Here is a 22,587-nt window from a genome sequence, read left to right on the forward strand (position 1 = left end):
AAACAAAAATCCTAAGCCTTCTGGACTTTCTTGCATACCTGGTAGCCATGCAGATGTCCCCCTGTTGTTATTTTGTATATTGCCTTTCCATTCTTTTTTCCCACTGTTTTCTAACCCCCTGTGGTTGATTCTTATAGTTATTGTGCAGTATTTTATATGGGATGCTAACTGTCCCTTTTTTAATAGCAACTTCTGTTCTAGACTTATTTAAAAACTATGCAAAACAACAAAGCCAGTCCAATAATGTAGTTCAATATTTATTCTCTAGCGCCTCGGCCACAGTAAGCCTTCAAGGAGTAACACATGACACATTTGCAAGAATTTATATAGCATCAACTATTAACTTCAATCAAACAATTAAACAATTAATTCATTAAAATTGATAAAATGCATTACAAACAGAATTAAAGTGCATTTGCAACAAAATTAAAGAGTTAAATGATAATTTGGTTAAGAATGCTCTTTTAAAGAAAGAAAGAAACTATCTTTATATTAAAGTATGAAACTTTAATACCAAGGGCTTGAATACAAAGTGCTGTTGGAAAAAGTATTATTTAATTGATGCTATATAAACTCTTGCAAATGTGTCATGTGTTACTCCTTGAAGGCTTACTGTGGTCAAGGCGCTAGAGAATAAATATTGAACTACATTATTGGACTGGCTTTGTTGTTTTGCACTGTGGTACAGTTCATTGTTCCTTACCTTGTTGTTGTTTGCCTTATTTAAAAACTATACCAGAACTAGTCTTTCCCTTAGCACTCCCCTATCTCTTTCTTTGTGTCTGAATTATATTTTCAATACCTGGTAAGCAAGGCAGTCACTAAACAACAGTCAAAACTTCTCCTTGGCCTCATCCCACTCTATTTCTTTTCCCTCTTTAGTTATTTCATAGGATCATAGGATGTTGCTAGGCTAATGGTCCTGGGGCCCTTTCAAGCCTAGTCAAGAGTTTATCCCCAAAAAGAAACCTCAGTCAGCACCTGTCAGCCCTGTCAGTGAGGGACACAGGTAGAACCCCTAGAACAAATTTGTGGTTTCTCATCTACTCATCAAGGTTGTGCTTGAAGAGGGTCAGCGAGATGCTCTGTTTGATGTGTATGGGAAGTCTATTCCAAAGACGGGCAGCCTCGGGGAGACAAACCTGTCTCTCCAGCAGGTTTTGTTGATGTCGCACATTAGATTCTGGCCTTTTGAGCGGGTATTACATGAGGAGTTAGACTTACAGATATAGAGCATCTCTAGTAGAGCAAGGTCTGAGATTGCCTTGTAGGCAAGACACAGATCACCCCAGAGTAATCTGTATGAGACTGAATAGAGTGATAGTGATTTGAGCTTGTCTGCATAGGACAGGTGTTGGAGGCCATGGATTCTCTTTGTAAGATATTTCAGTGGCTTTTCCAGTTGGTGCAGATAGTAGGAGAGGTACATTCCAAACAGGGCGTTATACTCAATTATTGGTCTAATGAGGGAGGAGTATAGAGAGGTAATAACCTCCTTTTTTTCTGGATGCAATCCCTTTACTTATGAGATGAACCAACTAAAAGGCTTTTCTGACCACTGCCACTACATGATGATTGAATGTGAGGTTGTTATCAACCTGAGTGCCCAGGTCTCTCACCACAGGTTGTGTGCTTAGGGGTTGTCGTTGATGTGGTAATCAATAGGGGTCATGTTTTTACCGAATGCTATGATGATACATTTTTTGCATTTAGCTTGAGGCTATGACTTTAGCATCAGTCATTAGTTGCTGTGAGACCCTCTTGCAGTATGTTAACATCATTTGGGAAATCAATGACAGCACCCAATTTACAGTCGTCTGAAACTTGGTCAGCTGCAGGCCTTTTGTCTTTGCCTGGACCTCTGAAAAATAAATGCCAAACAGTAGGGGTCCCAGGACATATCCCTTGGGAACTCCTGTGGTGACAGGTCTGCTATCGTCCCCAATACCTTGATTGCTTTGCTAAATTTCTCCAGTAAATTCCAGCCCCCACTTGTCTATTTTGTATAACCCACTTGCAATCATTCCTAATGGCAAATTCTCTTGTCTTGTTTTGGTTTAGGTCTTATAACTTTCTGCTACTTTATGAATATAATATTCTGTATGGTTGTTGTTAATCTTCTTAAGGCCCTTCATCCAAAATCCAACTTACTCATTGCTTCTGAAACTCTCCCCTGTTTCATCATCATCCCTTTTCACTTTGATTTATAACCTTCTACTTGTTTTATGTATATGAGCCTTAGCTGTGTATGATTAAAGTATCCCTTCAAATTAGGTAATCCTAAACTACCTTGTTCCATAAGGAAAATTAACTTATCCCAGTTAAGTCTTGGCCTCTTCCCCTCCCAAATAAATGTTTTCAACTCTTTATTAGTTATGGTTTATAACTTCTCCTGTAGATGATCAAACTATACCTGACCTGTATATAAAACTAAAGGGTCTACAAATATTTTCACTGTTATACATCAATAATCAGGGGTTTTCAACTTCTCAGTTTTTCTAGTATGCTTTGTTTAGTCTCTTCCCACATTTTCTTAGCTGCCATAACTGAATCTATTTTAATCCATACAAAAATAAATACTTTACCTTATGATGTCCCCATAAATATGGATATTGCTGAAGCAATCCATGTGCAGGTACATATCCTACAACTATAGCCTTTGTTTTACCTTCATTTATGTTATACCTTCAAACAAATTGAAAGTGCCTCAAAATGTTCAATAACACTAAGCTGTCCTTCTATGGATTTATCAAATACTGAGTAATATCATCTGTGAATAATGCTGACTTTTCTTGATTACCAAACCGGCTATATCCTTGACCTTGTGACTCTATTATTTTCATTGCCAGTATCTCTTTCCCTGGCTGGTTCCATTGTTAATATACAGTGTGTTGGAGAGGAACCCTTACACCTTAATTCCTGTCTCTGATCCTTCATATATCTTCCTAATTAACCATGTTATCCTGCCAGGGAATACAAATTCTATAATTGCCCTAATCATAAAGTCCCATAAAATCTGAGCTAACTCTATCAAATATTTCTCTGCATCAAGATCCATCAAAAATAGTGACATTTTCTTACACTCTAATTCCCTCTGGATAATCATTGTTCTAATAATGCCCACCTCCCACAAACACAAAATCACACTGTTTTATATCTATCAATTTTGACAACATCTTTGTCTTTTTCTTAACTAGTATAGACATAAACACTTTATAATCATAGTTTAGAACTGAAATGAGTCCATATGAAGTTGTGACTGAAGGAACTTTACCCTCTATCGACAATATAGCTTTCTTTCAAGATACTGGTACTTTTTCCCCTTTAAAATACTGTAAAACAAAAACTTTTGAGATTTTTATCACTTTCTTACTTCTCAGCTGTCATAGTTCCACAGGAATCCCATATCTTCCTGGAGACTTCCCTTTGACTGATTATGCATCACCATTTTTCATCTCATCTCTTCCTATCTTAACTATTAATTGTTAAGCCTCATCTGCCCCTAACCTTAGCATATTTAGTTCTTTCTTAAGTATTTCCAACTATGGTTCTTTTGGGTTTCTACATTCCTCTGCTTTATACAGATTTACATAAAATGTTCAAAGCTCTCTAATATCTCTATAGGATCTCTGCTTACTTTTCTGGTTACAGGGCACTCTAAGATTGACAACAACCCTTTGTACTTTCTGTTACCTAAATCAGTGTGCTAAAAATTTTTATGTTCTGGTGGTGTTATCAAAAATATTTGCTTAACTGCAACCTTTTTAAATTCATGTGTATTATATGACTACTTTATGTTTCATTTAGCACTTTGCAGTTGTTCCTCTTTTTTGATTGGTGAGATTCTTCTTATTCTACAGTACTATAACCATCGTCATCCCCTCTAAATAATTTATATTACTTTTTTCCCAAATCTCTTTTCTCTCTTATTTATACTGTGTTTTTAAACTTCATTTTCTTTTAATCCTATTCACTAGTGATCCCTTCTGAGGAAATTTCTGTTTTCCCTAAAAGCTCTCAAATTATTTTGACTACTCATTCATTAAATTCCTCTCTCTTTAACAAATAAATGGGGAAGTACCAGCATCTCATTTTACTTCAGTACCTTGCATCTTTACTTTAGTTTGCATTGGTGCATGATCTGAAATAGTTATTGGATATGTTTGAAAGCCTTCAGTAAAATACATATGTACTGTGAAATAAATTTCTAGCCCAATTATTTATCTCAGGGAATAATATATAAATTCTGTCTAGGTTCATACTTCTGAATTCATACTTTACTTACTAAACATTTTCATAATTTTTTATATTTCCCTTATAGGTCTCCCTGATACATCCTCAGTATTGCAAAGCATGTTCCACTCCCCACCCATAAATAATATTCTTGCTGAAAACTTATTATATCTACAAAATTATCTCAAGCTTCATAATAGCAGTTTTATATGGAGCATAAATATGTGCCAGCATGACCCTCCTCCTCTCCTTCCAATAATACCTTACTACAATACATCTACCATTATTGTCACTATTTCTTCTTCAATAAATGCTGGTGCCCCTCTACCAATCAGTATTATTGCAACCCCTTTCCCTTTATCCCTGACTTTCTATCCAAATGTTTCTGCTGCAGCATTGCTATTTGTGCTCTACAAGTCTTAACAGAATTCAATACTTTCCGTTTTTTTATATATGTTATGATAATATGGACAGAGTAGTTATTATGACAATTTTTTTACTCCCACATATTATAGATAACAGTTCTTTTGAGTGTATATTTCCAACTTTTAGCTTACATACACACACTGTTTGGTAGGCTGATTTCTTATATAGGCTTCTTCTCATCTCAGTTTGAATATATCTCATGTTTTTTTTTTTTCAAATACATTTTGCTTCAATGAAAACAAACAAAAAATTAAATACATTTATAGAAGCCCCATCCTCTTTTAAGTTAGAACAAACACACAAGACTATGTACATTTTCAACAAATGAAGTTTCTCCTTCAGATAGAAGCAGTTGCCTCAAATTAGTGACTGCACTCAAAGGCATTACCTGATCTAAACCTAAAGCTGCCATGCTAAAGTGCATGTTACACCCAATATTCCCAATTACACTAATTTCTGTCTGTTCTTTTCTTATCTTTGCTATCTCGTCCTGATATGAAAAACAGCTTCCATGCTTTTAGAAAACATTAACTTTTAGCCCTAGGAAAAAGAACACTGGCTACCTTTAAATAAATAAGTTAAATTGTAGGATATTGTATTAAATGCATTAAAATACTAAGGCTGCCGGGGAGCCACCAACTTGTATAACTTATTAATTTCCCACAGTTTTGAGCTTCTTTTATTTTTCAAATTTCCCACAGTTTCAAACTTCATTTATTTTACACTGAATTGCTTGCCAAGATACATTTAAATGTTAATTACTGTTGTCTTTTCAGATGCATGAAAGAATCTTTGTAAACTTTATCCAGAACACACTGTTCGGCCCTGTTATGATCAGCTGCTTGCACCTGGAGACTTCTTGTCTCTCAGTGAAAGCCTTTGTTAATGCAAAACATATCTAACGACTCTGCAAAATACAATACTGTACCTCAATGTTCCACATCTTTCATCAATTTATCTTCTTTTACAGGCATCTTTGCTTAAAATGTTTATAGCTTAAATCAAGGACATTAATCTAGATATCCACCTTGATAAAATGGGAAATTATTATCTTAATTTTACATATGATGTGACTGATACACTTTTACATCCCCACGCCAGCAGCTAGATCAGATCAAAACATTATATTAACTTAACTTGTTTCTATCTAGCCTTTCTTACATCAATACAGTGTAAATAAAGCAATGATACCTTACAACTAAGAAAGCATACTTTCTTGCTTTAATATTTTTAACGTATACAGCAGTCACGGGTAAGACTCCCAATTTCACATTTAAAAATACCCCTGCCTGCTTATTGATTTACAATGTAATACGCCATTTACATCATTAAAATTTTAATCAAATATTAGTAAGATCAAAAATGGTTTACTTATAGTTATAACATCAATGAAAATTAAAAAAAACAAACCACAGTACGAAAAGCTCCACTTTGATAACAAGGTAAAAACCCAAAGGATTGCGCGCTTTCGGCAAACAACAATGTGGCTTCTTCAGAGTCATTTGGAGAACTAAAACACACTTATTTAAATACAGTACATGCACCCTAGCAACCAATTGTTTTTGATTTTCTTGTTCATCATAATACAAACAATTAACTATTCACATGAAGAATAAAACTGTAATAGCATAAACTTTGTACCTGGCCACATAAAACCATTTAAATGAACAATGAAAGTAAAGGCTAAAATTAATATTCACATATTGTCTCCCGAGTGTAGAACTTTCCAATAAAAAGTCCTACAATGATTGACATTGCTTTGGCCAGTTTATACAGCATTAGCTCTTTGTTTCAAAACTAATACCAATGATATTTTATCATTTAAGCATGGTGGGCATATAGCATTTAATCTCAACTGCCACTTAAATTCCTTAACTTCAACAACCAGTTTATTGTCACCCCCTCTTTCATTTGGAAAAACCCTGTCAATTACAAAAAAAAATAACCTTTTAAAGTTAATCCTGAAGCAGCCAAGATGAAAGCAGGAAACACACCAGCAAAGGTTCCACTGTTTGTTAAGAGACCAGATCAAAAACAAACCGTGAAAAAAGCACAGATTAACGCTTCCTAGCAAAAAAACAATGCTGCTTTTACCCAGCAATGACTCTATCAGATAATATAAATTATTAAATTAAAATTAAATTAAAAAAAAAAAGTCAAAAATATATCTTATCAAGTCAAGTGCATCAAAAAGAGCAATCAATCCGATTTTGACAATAATCATAAATAAAATATAATACATACACTCAAAATAATATAATAAACAATGTATTTTGTTTGTGTTTGTTAAAATAATATATTAAATTAATTTCATTAATACCTGAAACTGATATATTTTCCTCATACCTATAAAATATAAATAAAATTAAATTGAACTATGTGTTTGTTAAATTAATATAATTAATTGCTTTAAAGGTAGCTAAAATCATTTTAACTATATAATTGCTAATGGTACATGGATATTGGTATTTGTTGCAATTGGAAGATATTTTAAATGTCTGCAATTTTTAATATATCTACTGGGGTTATATTTGAGTACTGGGGTTTTGTGGCATTGAGATGGTTTTGCCCCTTGTTTTCATAATTACTACCCCTTTCTTCCATAAACCCCCCCTCAACCTTCCCTTCCTCTTCAATTCTTTCAAAAAATCAAATCTTTTCTTTTCACAGCTTTTCTTTCTTTTGTATGCCTATATAATTTCATGGCCTTATCTATCCCTTTATAATCTTCATAATGTTATTATATTCTTCTCCTCAACCTCGTGTATTCTCCCCTATATAAAATGAACTACATTTGTTACAAATATATATATAAATTTTTTGTCTCACACTTATGTAACCATAAAATTTTATTATTTTTTTATTTTAAGGGATAGCTATTTTACTTTTATTTCATTTTGTCCATTTATTCCATTCTATATTTAACTATAACTACCTTTATTTTCTTTGACCATTCTTGTCCATCTATCCCATAACCTTTTTTTCTTTGTATTTTTGGTGTTACTAGATATTTGTTTTGTCTAGTATGTCTAGAATTTTTAGTTTATTTTGTTTTAATTATTTTAATTACAATTTTGGTGTCATTTTGTTTATACTTATTATGTCCATCTGCTTTTAAATTTCTTTTGAGCATTTAAATATCTCATATTAGTTTAGTTGTTGTTAATTTTTGTTCATATTTTGATTCATTTTAGTTTTTTTAATTTTCACTTTCTGAATTAATTTGTCTGGTTTTTATTTTTTTTTTTCATTTTTTCTTCTAGTTTTCAAAAGCTCATTTCTTTCTTTCTTAAATTCCCAACTCTCTGGTCAATCTACCCCAATTAAAACCCATTTAGCTAGCAAAATTTCATTCTACTACCCCAAACAATCACTAAAAAATGGTCATTTTTCTACCCTTATAGGGGTGTTCAAACAATTTTTTGGCTTAAGTTTTCTACAAAACGCTTCCTTCCTATAGATCTTGGTTTCAAAATATATCCTTTAAATAGATATTTCAACATCTATATATTGTAAGTCACTGAATGTATAAATTCCTTTTAAAAAAAAGAACTAGTTGTGTAAAAAATCAAAAAATAAAATAATTCTATTCCTTATATTAATATAGTAAAAATTCCTTGAAATTTCCATCTTACAATGTCCAACATTCCAATGTGCAATAAAACTATTAAATTTATGCCATACATTGCTGTTTTACTTAGATATGATTATAATTGATTATAAATTTGCTAGGCCATTTTGTTTATAACATAGACCATGTCTGTAATAATTATAATACCTGTGCTTATTTTCCCTATATTCCATTAGTCATTCAAAGTGTTTATACTTTCAGATTATATCCACCAAGCGTATATCCACCATTTTTCGGTCTGTAATTCTTTTATGTGGTTGTATACATTTTCTGTAAATAAATGAATCTTCAGTTGTGAATTATACATGAAAAAATAATGTCACATCTACATGTCTGAATAATTTCTTTTCCCTATATAAATTTCATAACACATATGTAATAGATGTTTTTCCTGGTTGTCTTGATATATTTTGTCTATTCTACACATTACCCCGTTATTGGTATCATTTTTTGACACATATATTGTCCATATTTTGTACATTGACCCTATTCTTCCATCCAAATTCTTTCATTATTTATAAAATATTTATAAATTCATATTTTTTTCTGTATATTTTTATTCTTTATAAATTCTTTAATATATAATTGTCCATTTTCAATTAGGCCAATATTCTTTAATAATATTTCAATTTTATATTTGACAATTTTTTATATTCAATTTATTCTTATTACATTGTGTTCATTATTTATTTCACTTTTCTATTCATCCTTCTCATATCATCGAAAGTCATTTCATATCATTATATCTTTTTTTCCCATTATTATTTCACATTTTTTGCTTTAATTCATACAATATTTTTTCACCTTGCTTTCTAAGATTAAATTATCAAACCCTTTTGGTCATTCTTGTAAGGGTTAAAATACTTTCCAACATAATTTCAAAGTTTTTGACTTGGGGTGTAAGAATGGATTATGTATAATTTTACCAACTTCTGAAGATAAGATACCAAAATTGATTTTTCCTACAATTAAATTTTACATCTATAGGGATAATTTTACATTCCTAAGAAATTAGGCCATAAATAAAAATAATTTTATTTCTACTTCACAGAATGTTTAATTTGTGAAACTTGTATTACAATGAGTCAATGTGTAAAGTTGTATCAACAAGATTTCCAATAAACCCTTAATTGTAAATTGTTGTGTGTCAAAAATAATTAATTTTGTAAATATACTAGTAATTAAAATGTATATTCATTTGGAAATTCCTTTTGTTTCCTTTGTTTATTTAAATCCTTTCCTTATCCTCGGTTCTCCCCCTCATGATAATTTTGTCCTTTATCCATATTCCTAATCTTATTATTTGGAGGTTATCCCTGATTTTATTATTCATATTCTTTATTATATTATTTATTTTTTCTTAATATTTTCTTTAATTTATTCATATCCTTTTCTATATTACATATTTGTCTTTTTTCAATATCTATCTTTTATCTATCTCTTTCTCTTTTACTTTATATCTCATCTCTCTTTTCTAATATCACATAAATAAGATCTTCCTTATCTTATACATCTCTTTCCTCCCTCTATTTTTTTTCTCCCTCTCTTCTTTAAAACATTTTAATAATATCTTTTTCAATTTCTTCTATAAATTTGTTCAACACATTTCATTCCCTATATAATTGTTTTATTGAATTCCTATAATATTTACTTTAGGCTACATTGTATTAAATAAATTGGAACCTCCTATAACATTGTTAGGATACTTATATACCCTTTGCCCTTTGGGAACCATTTCTATAGAGTTCTTTGTATCCACAAATTTAATTCTCTATATAAATATTTTTAAACCAGTTATTAATTTTAATTTTTACTATTTTTTTATCAAATTTATACAGTTTGTTTTGTTTATCTGTTCCAAGTTATAATTCTTATGAGGGTGTTATTAAGTATTGAAGTGTTAAATGTTAAATTCAACTAGTTAATGTTGTATTACAAAGAATTCAAGGCGGCAAGGAAGTCAGTCCATTTGGTTGGCATTTCTAGTGTCAGTTGGCGAAACCATCACTGTCAATTTTCCTTTTGTTTAAAAACCTGGGGTTTGGCATTTGTTGGTTTGGCCATGATTCACACACTGTTGATTGAATCTTTCTCTTTCGGTCATGATATTGCAAACCGTTTTTGTCCGCGATGCTTTATTTCTTGGCGCCCTGCTTTTCTCATTGATTTTCCCCATGAACACTTTTTGAGTTCTGATTCCGGATCCGCATAACGCTTGCATAACAAACTGAAGATGATCAAAAAAAAACAAAATTGATCAATCAAAACATCAGCCAAAAAAAAACTGAAGATGATCAAAAAAGTCCCCAACACACCAGCAAAGGTTCCACTGTTTAATAAGACAAGAAAACAAAACAAACCTCTAGAAAAAGAAATCCAAAAAAATTTTAACCTTTTAAAGTTGCTACATCTAGTACTATGTAAAAACAGTGCATTGTGAATATTCTTATTCTTTATTGCCCTCAAATGTTCCGCTATTCTATCGTGGAGCCTACGTATAGTTTTGCCCACATAAAATCCTTGACAGACAGTGCATATAGCTATGTAGACTAACATAGTAGCGTTACAAATGCATCTTCCAAGGCAAGCAAAGGCATAATCAAAATTATGCACTGAAACATATGGTCCATCATTTACAAACATGCAATATTTACAAGCACCACATTTATACATTAAAGAATTGTGGTGTTTCTTGTAGTTGTCAAAACTATTCTGGCCCTCCAGGATGTTTTTAATATTGTTGCCCCTACTGTAAACAACTTTAGGTTTGGTTCCCAACTTTTCTTTTGTATCATTATCTAAACATATGTTCCAATATTTGTGGACAGTGGAGACAAAGAGAGAGGCTGTGTCATTATATCTCAATATGAACACATCAGAAGTATTAGTTTGCTGTCTAGGTTGTATCAATCCCTCGTCTGCTCTCAAAATTGGGGGAAAGGAAGTTTCTCTTCTTCTCATAACTTCACGTCTAGTATTGAGTAACATTTTTAATGGGTACCCCCTTTCCATAAACATCTCTATGAGGGTCAAAAACATACCAAGAGACCAATACAAACTCCACAATGTCACAAAGTACTGGAAAAAGTCAGTCCGTACTCCACTCCATATAAAAAATGTTTTAATCCACAGAATATATTAGCGCTTTCATTTTAAAAACTTTAAAACTTCAGCAGATATATTCTGTTACAAATTCTCAATCATTTAAATAAACTTAGTTAGACATGTGACATTCCCATATTCACAGTTTAAAGTGACACTAACATTGTTCATACAAAGTCAGCTATAAACACACAAAATAAATTACTTAATAACTATATTATAACGTGCAAAATTAAAATATATTTATGTAAAATGAACAACTGGATCCATTTAATTAATAGCACTATCCCGTGAAGTTAATTTTAAAACTGGGGCAATGCTAACATAGTCATTTAGCCCCTGATATCTGTATGCTTCCAACTGCAATTGCCATTTCAATTCTTGCTGTTCTAGAATAGCTGTCCATGGGCCACCCCTCACATCTTTATCTACCTTTTCCAAAATACTAAACTTAAAATTGTGTTCAGGGTGTTCATCTAGATGCCTAAAAAAGAGTGTTTGTAGTTTTTCTTTTTTTTCACATTATACATGTGTTCATATATTCGGTTACACAGTTTCCGCTCCATTTTTCCAATGTAAAATCCTTCACATACTTGGCTTTTAGCCCCATAAATAATCCCCATTGTGTCACAATTAAATCACCCTTTTATATCCATATGAGGGTATAAATCTAATTTTTGAAGGTCTCATTGTCACTGACCAGATGGGATAGTCTCACCATTTGTCCTTTAATGGTGCTCTTCTTTTGATGTGGGGGTGGCAGCTTTCAAAATGTAACACGGAGTTTGAATATGTGTTTTTCCTATGAATATTATTATTCAAACCATCAGTGGTATTAGACAAGTGTACATACAGAAAGTCAATTTCACTTGCATGCCAGTGACTGGTGAATTTAAAGAATGGGGTAGTGCTGTTCAAATAATCCACAAATTCTCTTGCCTCTTGCTCATTCCCCCTCCATAGGAAATGTATGTCATCCAAAAATCTATTGTATAGCATGATTTTTTTTTCATTGATGTTATAAGTTTGTTGTCCCTGGTTGGGTCATGTTCATTGCTTGTTTACTTATAGTTACTTCTCCAGTTCCTTCAGTGTCCTTCTAAACATTAATGTCATAAAGCAGTTTAACACAGTCACCAAAATTCCAGTTTTTCTCAGCCACTTCTTCCTGCAAAGCCACATTTCTCATGTCTAGTCCTATATCTAATGGAATTGGTAGTCTCCCATTTATTCACTAATTTCACAGTGTTGCTAGTCTTCTTCCTATTCCTCTCAATATCCCAGCACTTTTCTCTCGTCCAAGGGGTACTCCTATTTCTTCTAGTCAACAACTTACTTTTTTGTTCTTCACTCAACCATATTCGTTTAGAACAGTGGAACAGGTTTCAATGGCAAAATGACTTTGTTATTGTCAGAACAATAAGAAGCATTGCCCTCTTTTTTGCTACCTCACTATTTGTTGGGTAAACTTTAAACTTTTTATTTCTTTCTTAGTCTTAGCCTGTTCTGCATTCAACAATATCTTTGAACCCTTAGGAAAAATATTCTGAAAAAATATGGCTACAGCTGTTTGAATCTTATACCTGCCTCAAGGCATTCTTTGATTGTTGGGTTAAATGTGATTCTCTTCTGCCTGGTGTTTAGTGAATAACCATTTTCCGCCAACACTCCGCTCTCCTTAGTTTTAATACTTTTCTTTTCAGTCACAGTTTTGTCAGGAGCAACTCTCTCTTCTAGTATGTTTGCATCTTTACTAATATAGGAATTGGCTCCAATTTCATGGCAGGATTTGGAGTATACACAGTATGCCTTTTCATTTAATTTCCTGCAGTGGAACACCAATCCAATGATTTATTTGTACATTCATTCAATTTATACAGTCTGTTCCTTTCAGTTTCTGTAGTACAGCAGAAAATTTCAGGTTTTGTCTGCATGCTTTGTCTTAAAACTCTGCTATTTCTTTTGAAAAATTTGTTAAGGATCTGTTTGGGTTTGTTTGTTCTGATTTCCTGTGAAGGAGTGTATCATATAAATTATTTGTTTGCAGTTAAAAGCATTCTCTAGAGTCTCCTTGCTCCTTTATCTGTTTAAAACTTTTATTTAAAGTCTCACTGCTGATCTTCTGCTGTGATAAACATTTCTGCAGTTTTTTTCCTAAGTAGTGTGGGTAGTTGTAGCATTATTCATATTCAGGCTTGTGTTTTGGGCCTAGTTGTTTGTTGGTAGAGGCTGTGTGTCTGAGCACATGCTCCAGGTCATCTTATTTTAGCCAAAGCTATTCTTGCATTTTAGTGAGAGAGAAGAGTTTATGGTCATTGGCTGACTGGAGTTACCTGGACTACAGCTTGGAGTAAGCACCTCATTGGTTCTTTCCAGCTTTTTTTAAAGTTGTTTCAGGTTTCAACTTTCTGTTACTTAAGAAATTAACTTGTGAGTGTTTCTGCCATTTCACACTGAGCTAATTGGAGGAAGGGCACTGAGCAAACTGATCTGTGATATATAACATTAAGTATCCTGTTTTTTGATTATTTTTACGAGTTATTTATAGCACTTTTATTGTCTGCTGCATACTTTTCTAACTAGTTTCACTGTGTGTGAGGTATTAACTGGAAATTTTCTACATTTGTTAATCATCTGGTTGGGTTTATTTGTTCTGATTTTTGTTTTCCACCCTTCCACCCTATTGGTATCCTGTTCTTATACTTGGTGGCTTTGCAGTTGCCCACCCCTACTGTAAATCTGATCTGGGACACTCCTCCAAGTCTAGTGTCATTACCTCATTCTACCTAATACATGGAGAACATTTGAGAAGGCCAACCCACTTAGTTTCTTAACCTTGAATTATCTTTTGCTACTCCTTTCTCCCTTTCCACTTTACAAAAAAAAATTCTAAGCTTGTTTCCTGCCTTTCCTGTAAGTAGTCTAGTCCAGATACAGATATGCTGTATCCAGGACTGTTTGTAAGTTTCTGGGCCCCAAGCCTTTCTGTGTTGGAGGGAAGCCTTCTAGCTTATCAGTGGGAGTGGTAAGCGCTAGGTAGCTTATCTAAAAAAAATACAAAAAAAAGAAACACTTTATGCATTGCTGCTTAGCTAGAGTTAAACTATTCCCGGCACCATAAAGTCTGCTCTTCAAATTTTCCCTTAGAACTAGCCAGTTTTTTAGTTTTAGCAATCAAATCTGTTTTTTTTTTAGCTCAGCACTTGTTCAGAACTCATTGTAAGCACTAAATAAACTATAAATTACTACAGCACTCAACTTTCCTCACTTGTCTAGAGGAAAACAGGTTTTAGTACTTAATAAATAAGCACCTATCCAGGCATGTCTAAGGGTCAGCTCCTGGTGTTTTCTCCTGTCTACCTGATGAATCAGGGCATCTTGGGGCAATGCAGCAATTGCCTCATGTACACAGACAACCCTTTCCTCCTACCACCCAACACTACAACCTGTGAGAGATGCACTTATAAAGCCAAACTGGAAGCAAAGCTCTCTTCACCCAAGACTGGACTAGACAGTCAAGAGGAGAAGGTAAACACTTGCACCACACCACACTCATCACATAGTCCTTCAAAACCTACACCACCAAAACATACATATAGAAACACAAAACACACCTACATTCACGGAGGCTCTCAATAAAAATCTGCCCAAGCAACAAGGACCTCCAAAGCAGTAACCAAGCAACCTCCACCCCCCAACACAAATCAAATGACACATAGCCCACAAACTCAGTGTGCCACTCAACCATAGCCCATAAGGCATAACAACGTACCCAACACTCTAGTCATAGGTGACTCTATAGTCAGGCACACTGATGTTCCACTCACCAGGCTAAACAAGGAGAAAGTTACTGTCAGCTGCCTTTTGGATGCCAGGGTCCACCACATAATGCACGCACTCAGGTCACTCCACAACAAGTACAAATATGACTCTGTCATTGTCCATGTTGGCGTGAATGACCTGAGATGTACCTCCCTGGACTACATGAAAAGAGACATGGAGGAGCTGTCCAATCTTGTAGCCCAGGCAGGTATGACCCTAGCCCTGAGTAGCATCCTGTCATCACCCAGAATGATACCACAGTACAAGGACAAAATGATTGACTTTAACAATTGGCTAAGGTTCTGGTGTCATTCTAAGGGGATCCAGTATCTGTCTGCCTGGGATGACATGATCGACAGACCACAATACTTTGCCAGAGATGGCCTGCACCTGTCGACCTTGGAATTCTGGATACTGGCTAAGGCTCTTGCCACCCCATAGAGCCTTTTTAGGCACGTTTCAAATGATAAATTAACCACTGTAACAGGTACAAGCAAGCAAAAGCTGAGGGTAATGCTACTCAATGCTAGACGTCTAAACCTCAAAATGCATTCACTTGAGGCACTCCTTAAAATGGAGAACATCGATATCTGTGCAGTGACCGAGACCTGGTTCAAGGCTCCAGAGAGCACCCCTGCATTACCAGGCTATAATTCATACCACACCTTTTGGCCACCTAACCTGGACCAAAACACTAAAGGCGGAGGCGTGTCCATATTCATTAAGGATATCCACACCTTCAGGCTAGTTGCTCGGCATAATGCATCTGAGATTATCCAAGTGCAACTAACTTTGGACAAGACCCCAATCCAAATTGTAGCTTGCTACAGATCCCCCACCATGCCCCAGGATTCACATTTCTCATTTCTTGATACACTGGAAAATATTAGGGTACAACCTAACACCCTAATAATGGGCAATTTCAACTACCTCACCATTAGCTGGGAAAACTACTCATATACCAACTCTTTTACTCAACGTTTTCTGGAAGTCATAAATTCCAGTGCCTTTGATCAACTTATCCACAACCCCACCAGGGGCAGCAATATCCTAGACCTGGTCATTACCAACATGAGCAACTGGTGCTCCACACCAGAGGTCAATTCCTTGTTGGTCATATCCGACCACAAGCTAATCACCCTAGACATCCACATCCCGCCCCACCCCCCATTAGGGAAACCACCGTAAAAAATTTCTCCAAAGCCAACTTTACACTTCTTAAGACAGAAATGGCAAACTTCACTTCCATGAAGATGGACAATAGAGGTACAACTGCTGATTCCTACACAAATGCACTTTATAAGCACTTACATGAGTGCATGGATCATGCAATCCCTAGCAGAATCAAGATGCTATCCTCCAAAAAAAGGAAGCCAATCTGGTGGTCCCCTACCATAAACAAACTCTACAACAGAAGAAAGAAACTGTTGCAAAAAAGAGTAAAATCCCATGATTGGAGGAACTCCCTGGTCGACCTCAATAAGAAGCTGAGATCCCTCATAAAATCCTCCAAAGCTAGTTATGAAAGCAAAATCGCCACTGATTCTAAAGACAACCACAAAGCATTTTATAGCTATGTCAAGAATCTCAATGGCAACACTAAGATCAGCTCTGAGTTACAGCACAATGGCACTAAATATACAAAACCAACTGATATTGCCATCATCCTGGCAGATAGGTTCAGTGCTAACTTTACCCCCCCTCTCACCCCCTAAAGGGCTCATCTCTATACCATAAGAATGCAAAGTTCCTGTAATCATGGCTGCACAGGTAAAACCCACACTCTCCAAAGCCAAGAACACAGCATCCATGGGACCTGACAACATCCCAGGCTGTGTTCTACATGAACTACAGAATGAACTGGCATCCCATGTAAGTACCATGTTCAATAATAGCTTCACCTCAGGCTTTGTGTGTGGGCACACAGTGACAGTTATCCCACTCCACAAAGGGGGAGCCACCACGGACCCCAGGAACTACTGCCCCATTAGCCTGACGAGCCTGGTCTGCAAGGCTGTAGAACATATCATCATGGAACTTATAAACAATGACATTGGTAATCTCCAAACTCTGAACCCCACCCAGTTCGGGTTTGTAAAAGGCAGATCATGTCTCCTAAACCTGATAGACATCTTTGAAGCGGTCACCAAAGCCGTAGATGAGGGTAAGGTGGTTCACACAGCCTATCTAGATCTTGCCAAGGCTTTCAACACCATCCCACACTCTGGAATTATAGATAAACTTACTAAACTAGGTATAAATCCCTATATCACAAGATGGTTGCCAACTGGCTCACTGACAGAACTCACACTGTGAAAGTAGCAGAATCCAAATCCGACTTCAGACCAGTAACAAGTGGAGCACCAAAGGGTTCAGTCCTGGATCCTCTCCTGTTTGGTATCTACTTCTCTGAAGTACAGGCTAACACAAAAGGTCTTTGGCTAATGAAGTTTGCAAATGACTGCAGACTAGAAAGCCATAAACTACTAATGATATGGACATCCTACAAAAGGGCCTTACTGAGACAGATGCCTGGTGTCAAAACCATGGCCTGAAGCTCAATTCCAAAAAGTGCGTTGTCATCCCCTTTTGGTAAAAATCTCTGTACCCATGAACTACCACATAGGTAGTAGTCTACTTGACACCGAAAGTGTGATAAGAGACCTTGGGAAACAGGTGGACAGTAGTCTCTCCTTTGATAATCACATCACCACAGTAGTCAGGAAATTCTTCTACGTGGCACACCTCATCACAAAAGGTTTCTCATCCAGGAAAAATGAGGTCATTGTTCCCCTCTACTCATCACTCATTAGACCCATTATAAAATACAGTGCCCCTTTTGGTATGTACCTCACAAGACATCTACAACAACTGGAAAGGCCGCAGAAATACCTCACAAAGAGGATTACCAGCCTCAAACAGATGCCCTATGCAGACCGTCTCCAAAAACTCCAGCTTTCCTCCATCGCATACTGCCTACTCAGAGGCAATCTCTGCCTAATATACAGAGTTATGTCAAACCCATAGCTGTTGGACATGCTCCACTTAAAGAAATCCCAATCACTCCAAGCTACATGCTCTAGGGACCTAAACCTTGTCACCACAATCAACAGAACATGCTGGAGGGATAGATTCCTGACCTGGAGACTTCCCATACTCTGGAACAAACTACCTATCTATATCAAACAAAGCTCCACATTAGCACTCTTCAAGAAAAAACTTGATGATTGGATGGGAGATAGGAAATTCACCCCGGGGATCACTTCTGTGGCTCTGCTCAACAGGGCCACAAGAAAATAATTTTCTTGGGTGGTGAAAGCCAGGGTACCTTTATGGCTAGGCTTATATAGGCCCTAGGATCAATAGCCTAATACCTACCTATGAACCTATGAAATGGCTCTTCTTCAGAATTCACATTCAGCCAGTGTTTTTTTTTTTTATTTCATTTTTCAATCTGTGCCATTTTTATCAGTTTATTTGAATAGCTAGTTAAAGCTTCCTCTATTTTTCCACCTTTTTATTATTTGACTATGTATAGCTGTCTGTGTTTCACTTATTTTAAATACCTCCAAATGCATTTCGTTTATTTTGTTTTCATATAAATTACTGGAAAAAATCTCTTGTTCAAAATCTGCAACATGACCACTTTTTACTGAGAGTCTTCCCAGCCAGAATTTTTTATTCCCCTTTTCTGGTTGATTTTTTTTTTTTTAACTTATTCCAAATTTCTTCTTTGCTGGCATTGAGACAATGTGATTACTAGCCAGAAACTGAATTTTACCCAAACTGATAGCCTTTACTAGTCTTTTTATTCTGAGTTTCAGTTTTTACACTGGGAAACATCTACTCAGCCTGTTGACCAGTTTGCAGCCATCATGGCAGTCCATACATTTGGTTAAACTTTCCCTTCCTAACTCTTGACTGCCACTGTGTTATAGTTGATAATAAATGTAAACTGAGTTAAGGGTACAGTGAAATGAACGTGGGCTTTTCATTCTTCTTCTTTCGGCTTTTCCCGGTTAGGGGTCGCCACAGCGGATCACATGTCCGCTCATGATTGGCAGTAGAGTTATACGGTGTCGAGTTGCCAGCCTGGCGCACAACCTTCTACAGAAGGCACACACACATGCACTCACACCTAGGGCCAATTTAGAGTGTTCAATCCACCTACAGCATGTCTTTGGGATGTGGAAGGAAACTGGAGCACCCGGAGGAAACCCACACGACCACAGGGAGGACATGCAGACTCCAAACAGAAGGCACCCCAGCCGAGGATCGAACCAGTAAATCTCTTGTTGTGAGGTGACAACACTAACCGCTGCACCACTGGCTTTTCATTAAAGAAAGAAATTCATACATCTATTGTACTTGTGATCTCATATATAATTCTAGAAAACAACTGCTATTCGCTATTTAGAATACAGTGCTGCCTGAGCTTGATTTCCCTAAGCTGGTTCACTCATATCAGTCTTTGTGACTGTAGCTATTGTTTAATGTGTGTATTTCTTCATGGCTATTCAACCATTAATGTGTGCTTGATTATTAATAAATTCTGGGCACTGACGATTACAGAAATGAAACTCCATTTTCATAAGCATACATTCTAGGAATTATAAGAAAGATTATTAACTTTAATATTTGGTTGTTAGTCATTTTGTTTAGTGTACCTACATCTGAACAAACTTAAAACAGATTCTAAGTACAGAACATTGAATAAAGCAAGGTGACATTTCTAAGTACAGAACATTGAATAAAGCAAGGTGACATTTTTACAAGTAGTCAATGATACAATAAACAGACATTATAATGAGTGCTCTTACCTAAAATGTTGAAGTCCATGAAATCTCATGTTTTTATAGTAATTGGATAGTCCATATTTTGGAACATTGTGGTATTTTTCTTGTAAATTCATAAATAGAACTCTTGAAGCAGCTCCCCAAATTTGGATCCAATTCTGCACCACCAAACCAAAAGCTACATCCAAATCTATGTATTAGAGTGCTGGTGGTTACTGGTAACTAATACCAACGTTAACACTGCAGTATGGGTGAAATACTTTGACACTTTCTACTACTACGACATTGAGTGATGAGGTGGGACGATTACTAAGCTGCCAGGAATAAGATTACCTGATATGGGGAATGAAAACCAGAGCAGAGAAAAAAGTAGTACATCAAGTTAATTATCTTGGGGGGGGGGAGTATTCTTGTATACGAAATACATCTTCAATAACCTTTGTTCCTGATGTTGGAACAGCCATCTTTTCACTCTGTCTCTCTTTCTTTGCAGTGTGTCCCACTATGCAGCATTTCTGCAGTATCAGCTTATAAAAGGGTTATTTATACCATTCATTATCGTTTGTAAACACCAGTTGGTGTCTTAAACACACCATATATATGTTTCAGTAGTCATGTGGATGTTCTTTGTTCTTCATATTAAATTGATGCTTAATATTTCATTATATATCATTCCCTTCTCATATTAGAAACTGCTGAGCTATTCATTACTATGTTATATGGATAGATTATCATCTCATAGTTAAACTACTGGGTCCTCACGGTGTTTGTGTGGGTTTTTCCTGTACTCCATTTTCCTCTCACATCCAAAAGACATATAGTAGACAGATTGGTGACTCTCTAAGTTGTCCCTAGGTGTATGTGTGGTGGGTACATGTTACAGAAAAAAGGCCTAGAAATCCCTTCTTCCTTAGTAAACTCAACGGATGGCAGAGGATGTACACTGGATTGCTATAATTGGATATAACTTGCAAGCCTTCCCTGTGGCAAATGGTGTAAGTTTGTGGCCACAATACAGGTGTGCCAGGGTTCTAATCTAGCAAACTCCAATTTTTATTAATGTTGTTCCACTCAGTTTTTAAAAATAAAGAGCAATATAAAGATAATTATACATAATAATTATGTATAGCAGTGGATATCATATGATTCATGTGTGACTGAGGGTATCCTGGCAATTATGTTTTTCTGTAATGCATGGTTAGGCTTAAATAGGCCCTTGTGGTCGTTAGCCTAGTAAACACCTATGAACCTATGGTGGAACTGTGCTTTTTACATCAGCAGAAGTCATTGCATAATCAGTCAGTTATTATCATTTGACTGTTGCCATTTAAGTCATCTGATTCTATTTTTCAAGCAGAATGCATGAAGCCACTGACCATGTTTGAAAACATAGTGAATCTTCACTGCTTCAGTGTGTCCAGCTGCCATGGCAACATTCATAAAGAAATAGAAATTGATAGAAACAATGCAAACAGACACCAGTCCATATATATTTAATTTTTTTAGTCACCAGTGGATAATTTGTTACTAAAGAGTAGCATGTACTTTTCTTGGGGGTGCACACTAAAATCCATAAATCCAAAAAGACATTTTGTAAAATTGTGAACATTACAACACTGAAAGTACAGTGCTGTAGCATCAAAAATTCTAACCCTGTCCTGTAGGGGGCTTGTCCTTTACAAACCTTGTAACTTAGTATAACTTCAGTGTCATAGTAGGTGAGATTTTGTTAATCACGTTTTGACAAATTGCAGTTTTGGTCTTTTAATCATTATGATTTGTGGATTTAGTCTTTCCATTCTTGAAATTATGTGGTGCTCCTCATATTCATTTATAATATGAACAATTCCAATAATTATTATAATATTTACTCTATAAATTGTAAAGGATTACCTCTTTTTGCAGCTGCATTTTCTTTTCAGTCTCACTTTCTTGGGATTGTGCATCTTGTTCTTTCTCGCAGTTTGCTGGTCTTCTATTTCTTACTTGATCTTCACCCATATTTTCTGTTAATCTCAAAGTTTTTTTTAAATTTTCCTGCAGCAAAAAGAAAAAGTCAATAGACATAAGATTCAGAGTTACAAAATTTTTATTTTGAAAAAAAAATGGAGTTACAACTGTATATCAGCAATAAGTATAAGCAAGAATATATTCACTACATAAGTTAAGGTTAGATTTAGAGACAGTGAAGCCTATTGCAAAAACAGTAAGGTACAAACTGACAGACCTCAAGATCAGCTGTGACTATGGTCAACTATTCTCTACATAATCTTGAGTTAAAGAATCACAGAATTCATTACTCTGTTTTGCTAGCATACCACTGAGCTAACACTAAAGTATTTTATGTAAATCATTGGCCCTAGGTGATGGTCACTGTTGATGTGACACCCCAACTCCATGTACAAAATGGGACAAAAGGGGCCGATACAAATGCCGATCTCTCTATTTTGTATCTTATTTATTTAGCATTTGTTAATCAGGTAAGTAGGCTTGTCAAATAATGCTTTCTAGCCATCACCCAGGTCTCAGGCATAACACTAATGATAAAAACAAGATATATTACCAAATGTTTAACCA

General features: G+C 35.3%; 1 protein-coding gene across 1 annotated transcript in view; it reads right to left on the reverse strand.

The window, feature by feature from the left end:
• SLC7A9 (solute carrier family 7 member 9) overlaps positions 1–22,045 on the reverse strand; it is a 369,032-nt gene extending 346,987 nt beyond the window's left edge. The window contains exon 1 of the mRNA XM_044081885.1: positions 21,904–22,045. Within this exon, the coding sequence (XP_043937820.1) occupies positions 21,904–22,011 (108 nt within the window). The 5' untranslated portion in view covers positions 22,012–22,045. The remainder of the gene's footprint in view (positions 1–21,903) is intronic.
• Between the last annotated feature and the right edge of the window lie 542 nt (positions 22,046–22,587).

The sequence above is a fragment of the Protopterus annectens genome, chromosome 8.part1 (assembly GCF_019279795.1).
Source record: "Protopterus annectens isolate FY-2018-M chromosome 8.part1, PAN1.0, whole genome shotgun sequence".
In the NCBI taxonomy this organism is placed as follows: Eukaryota; Metazoa; Chordata; order Ceratodontiformes; family Protopteridae; genus Protopterus; species Protopterus annectens.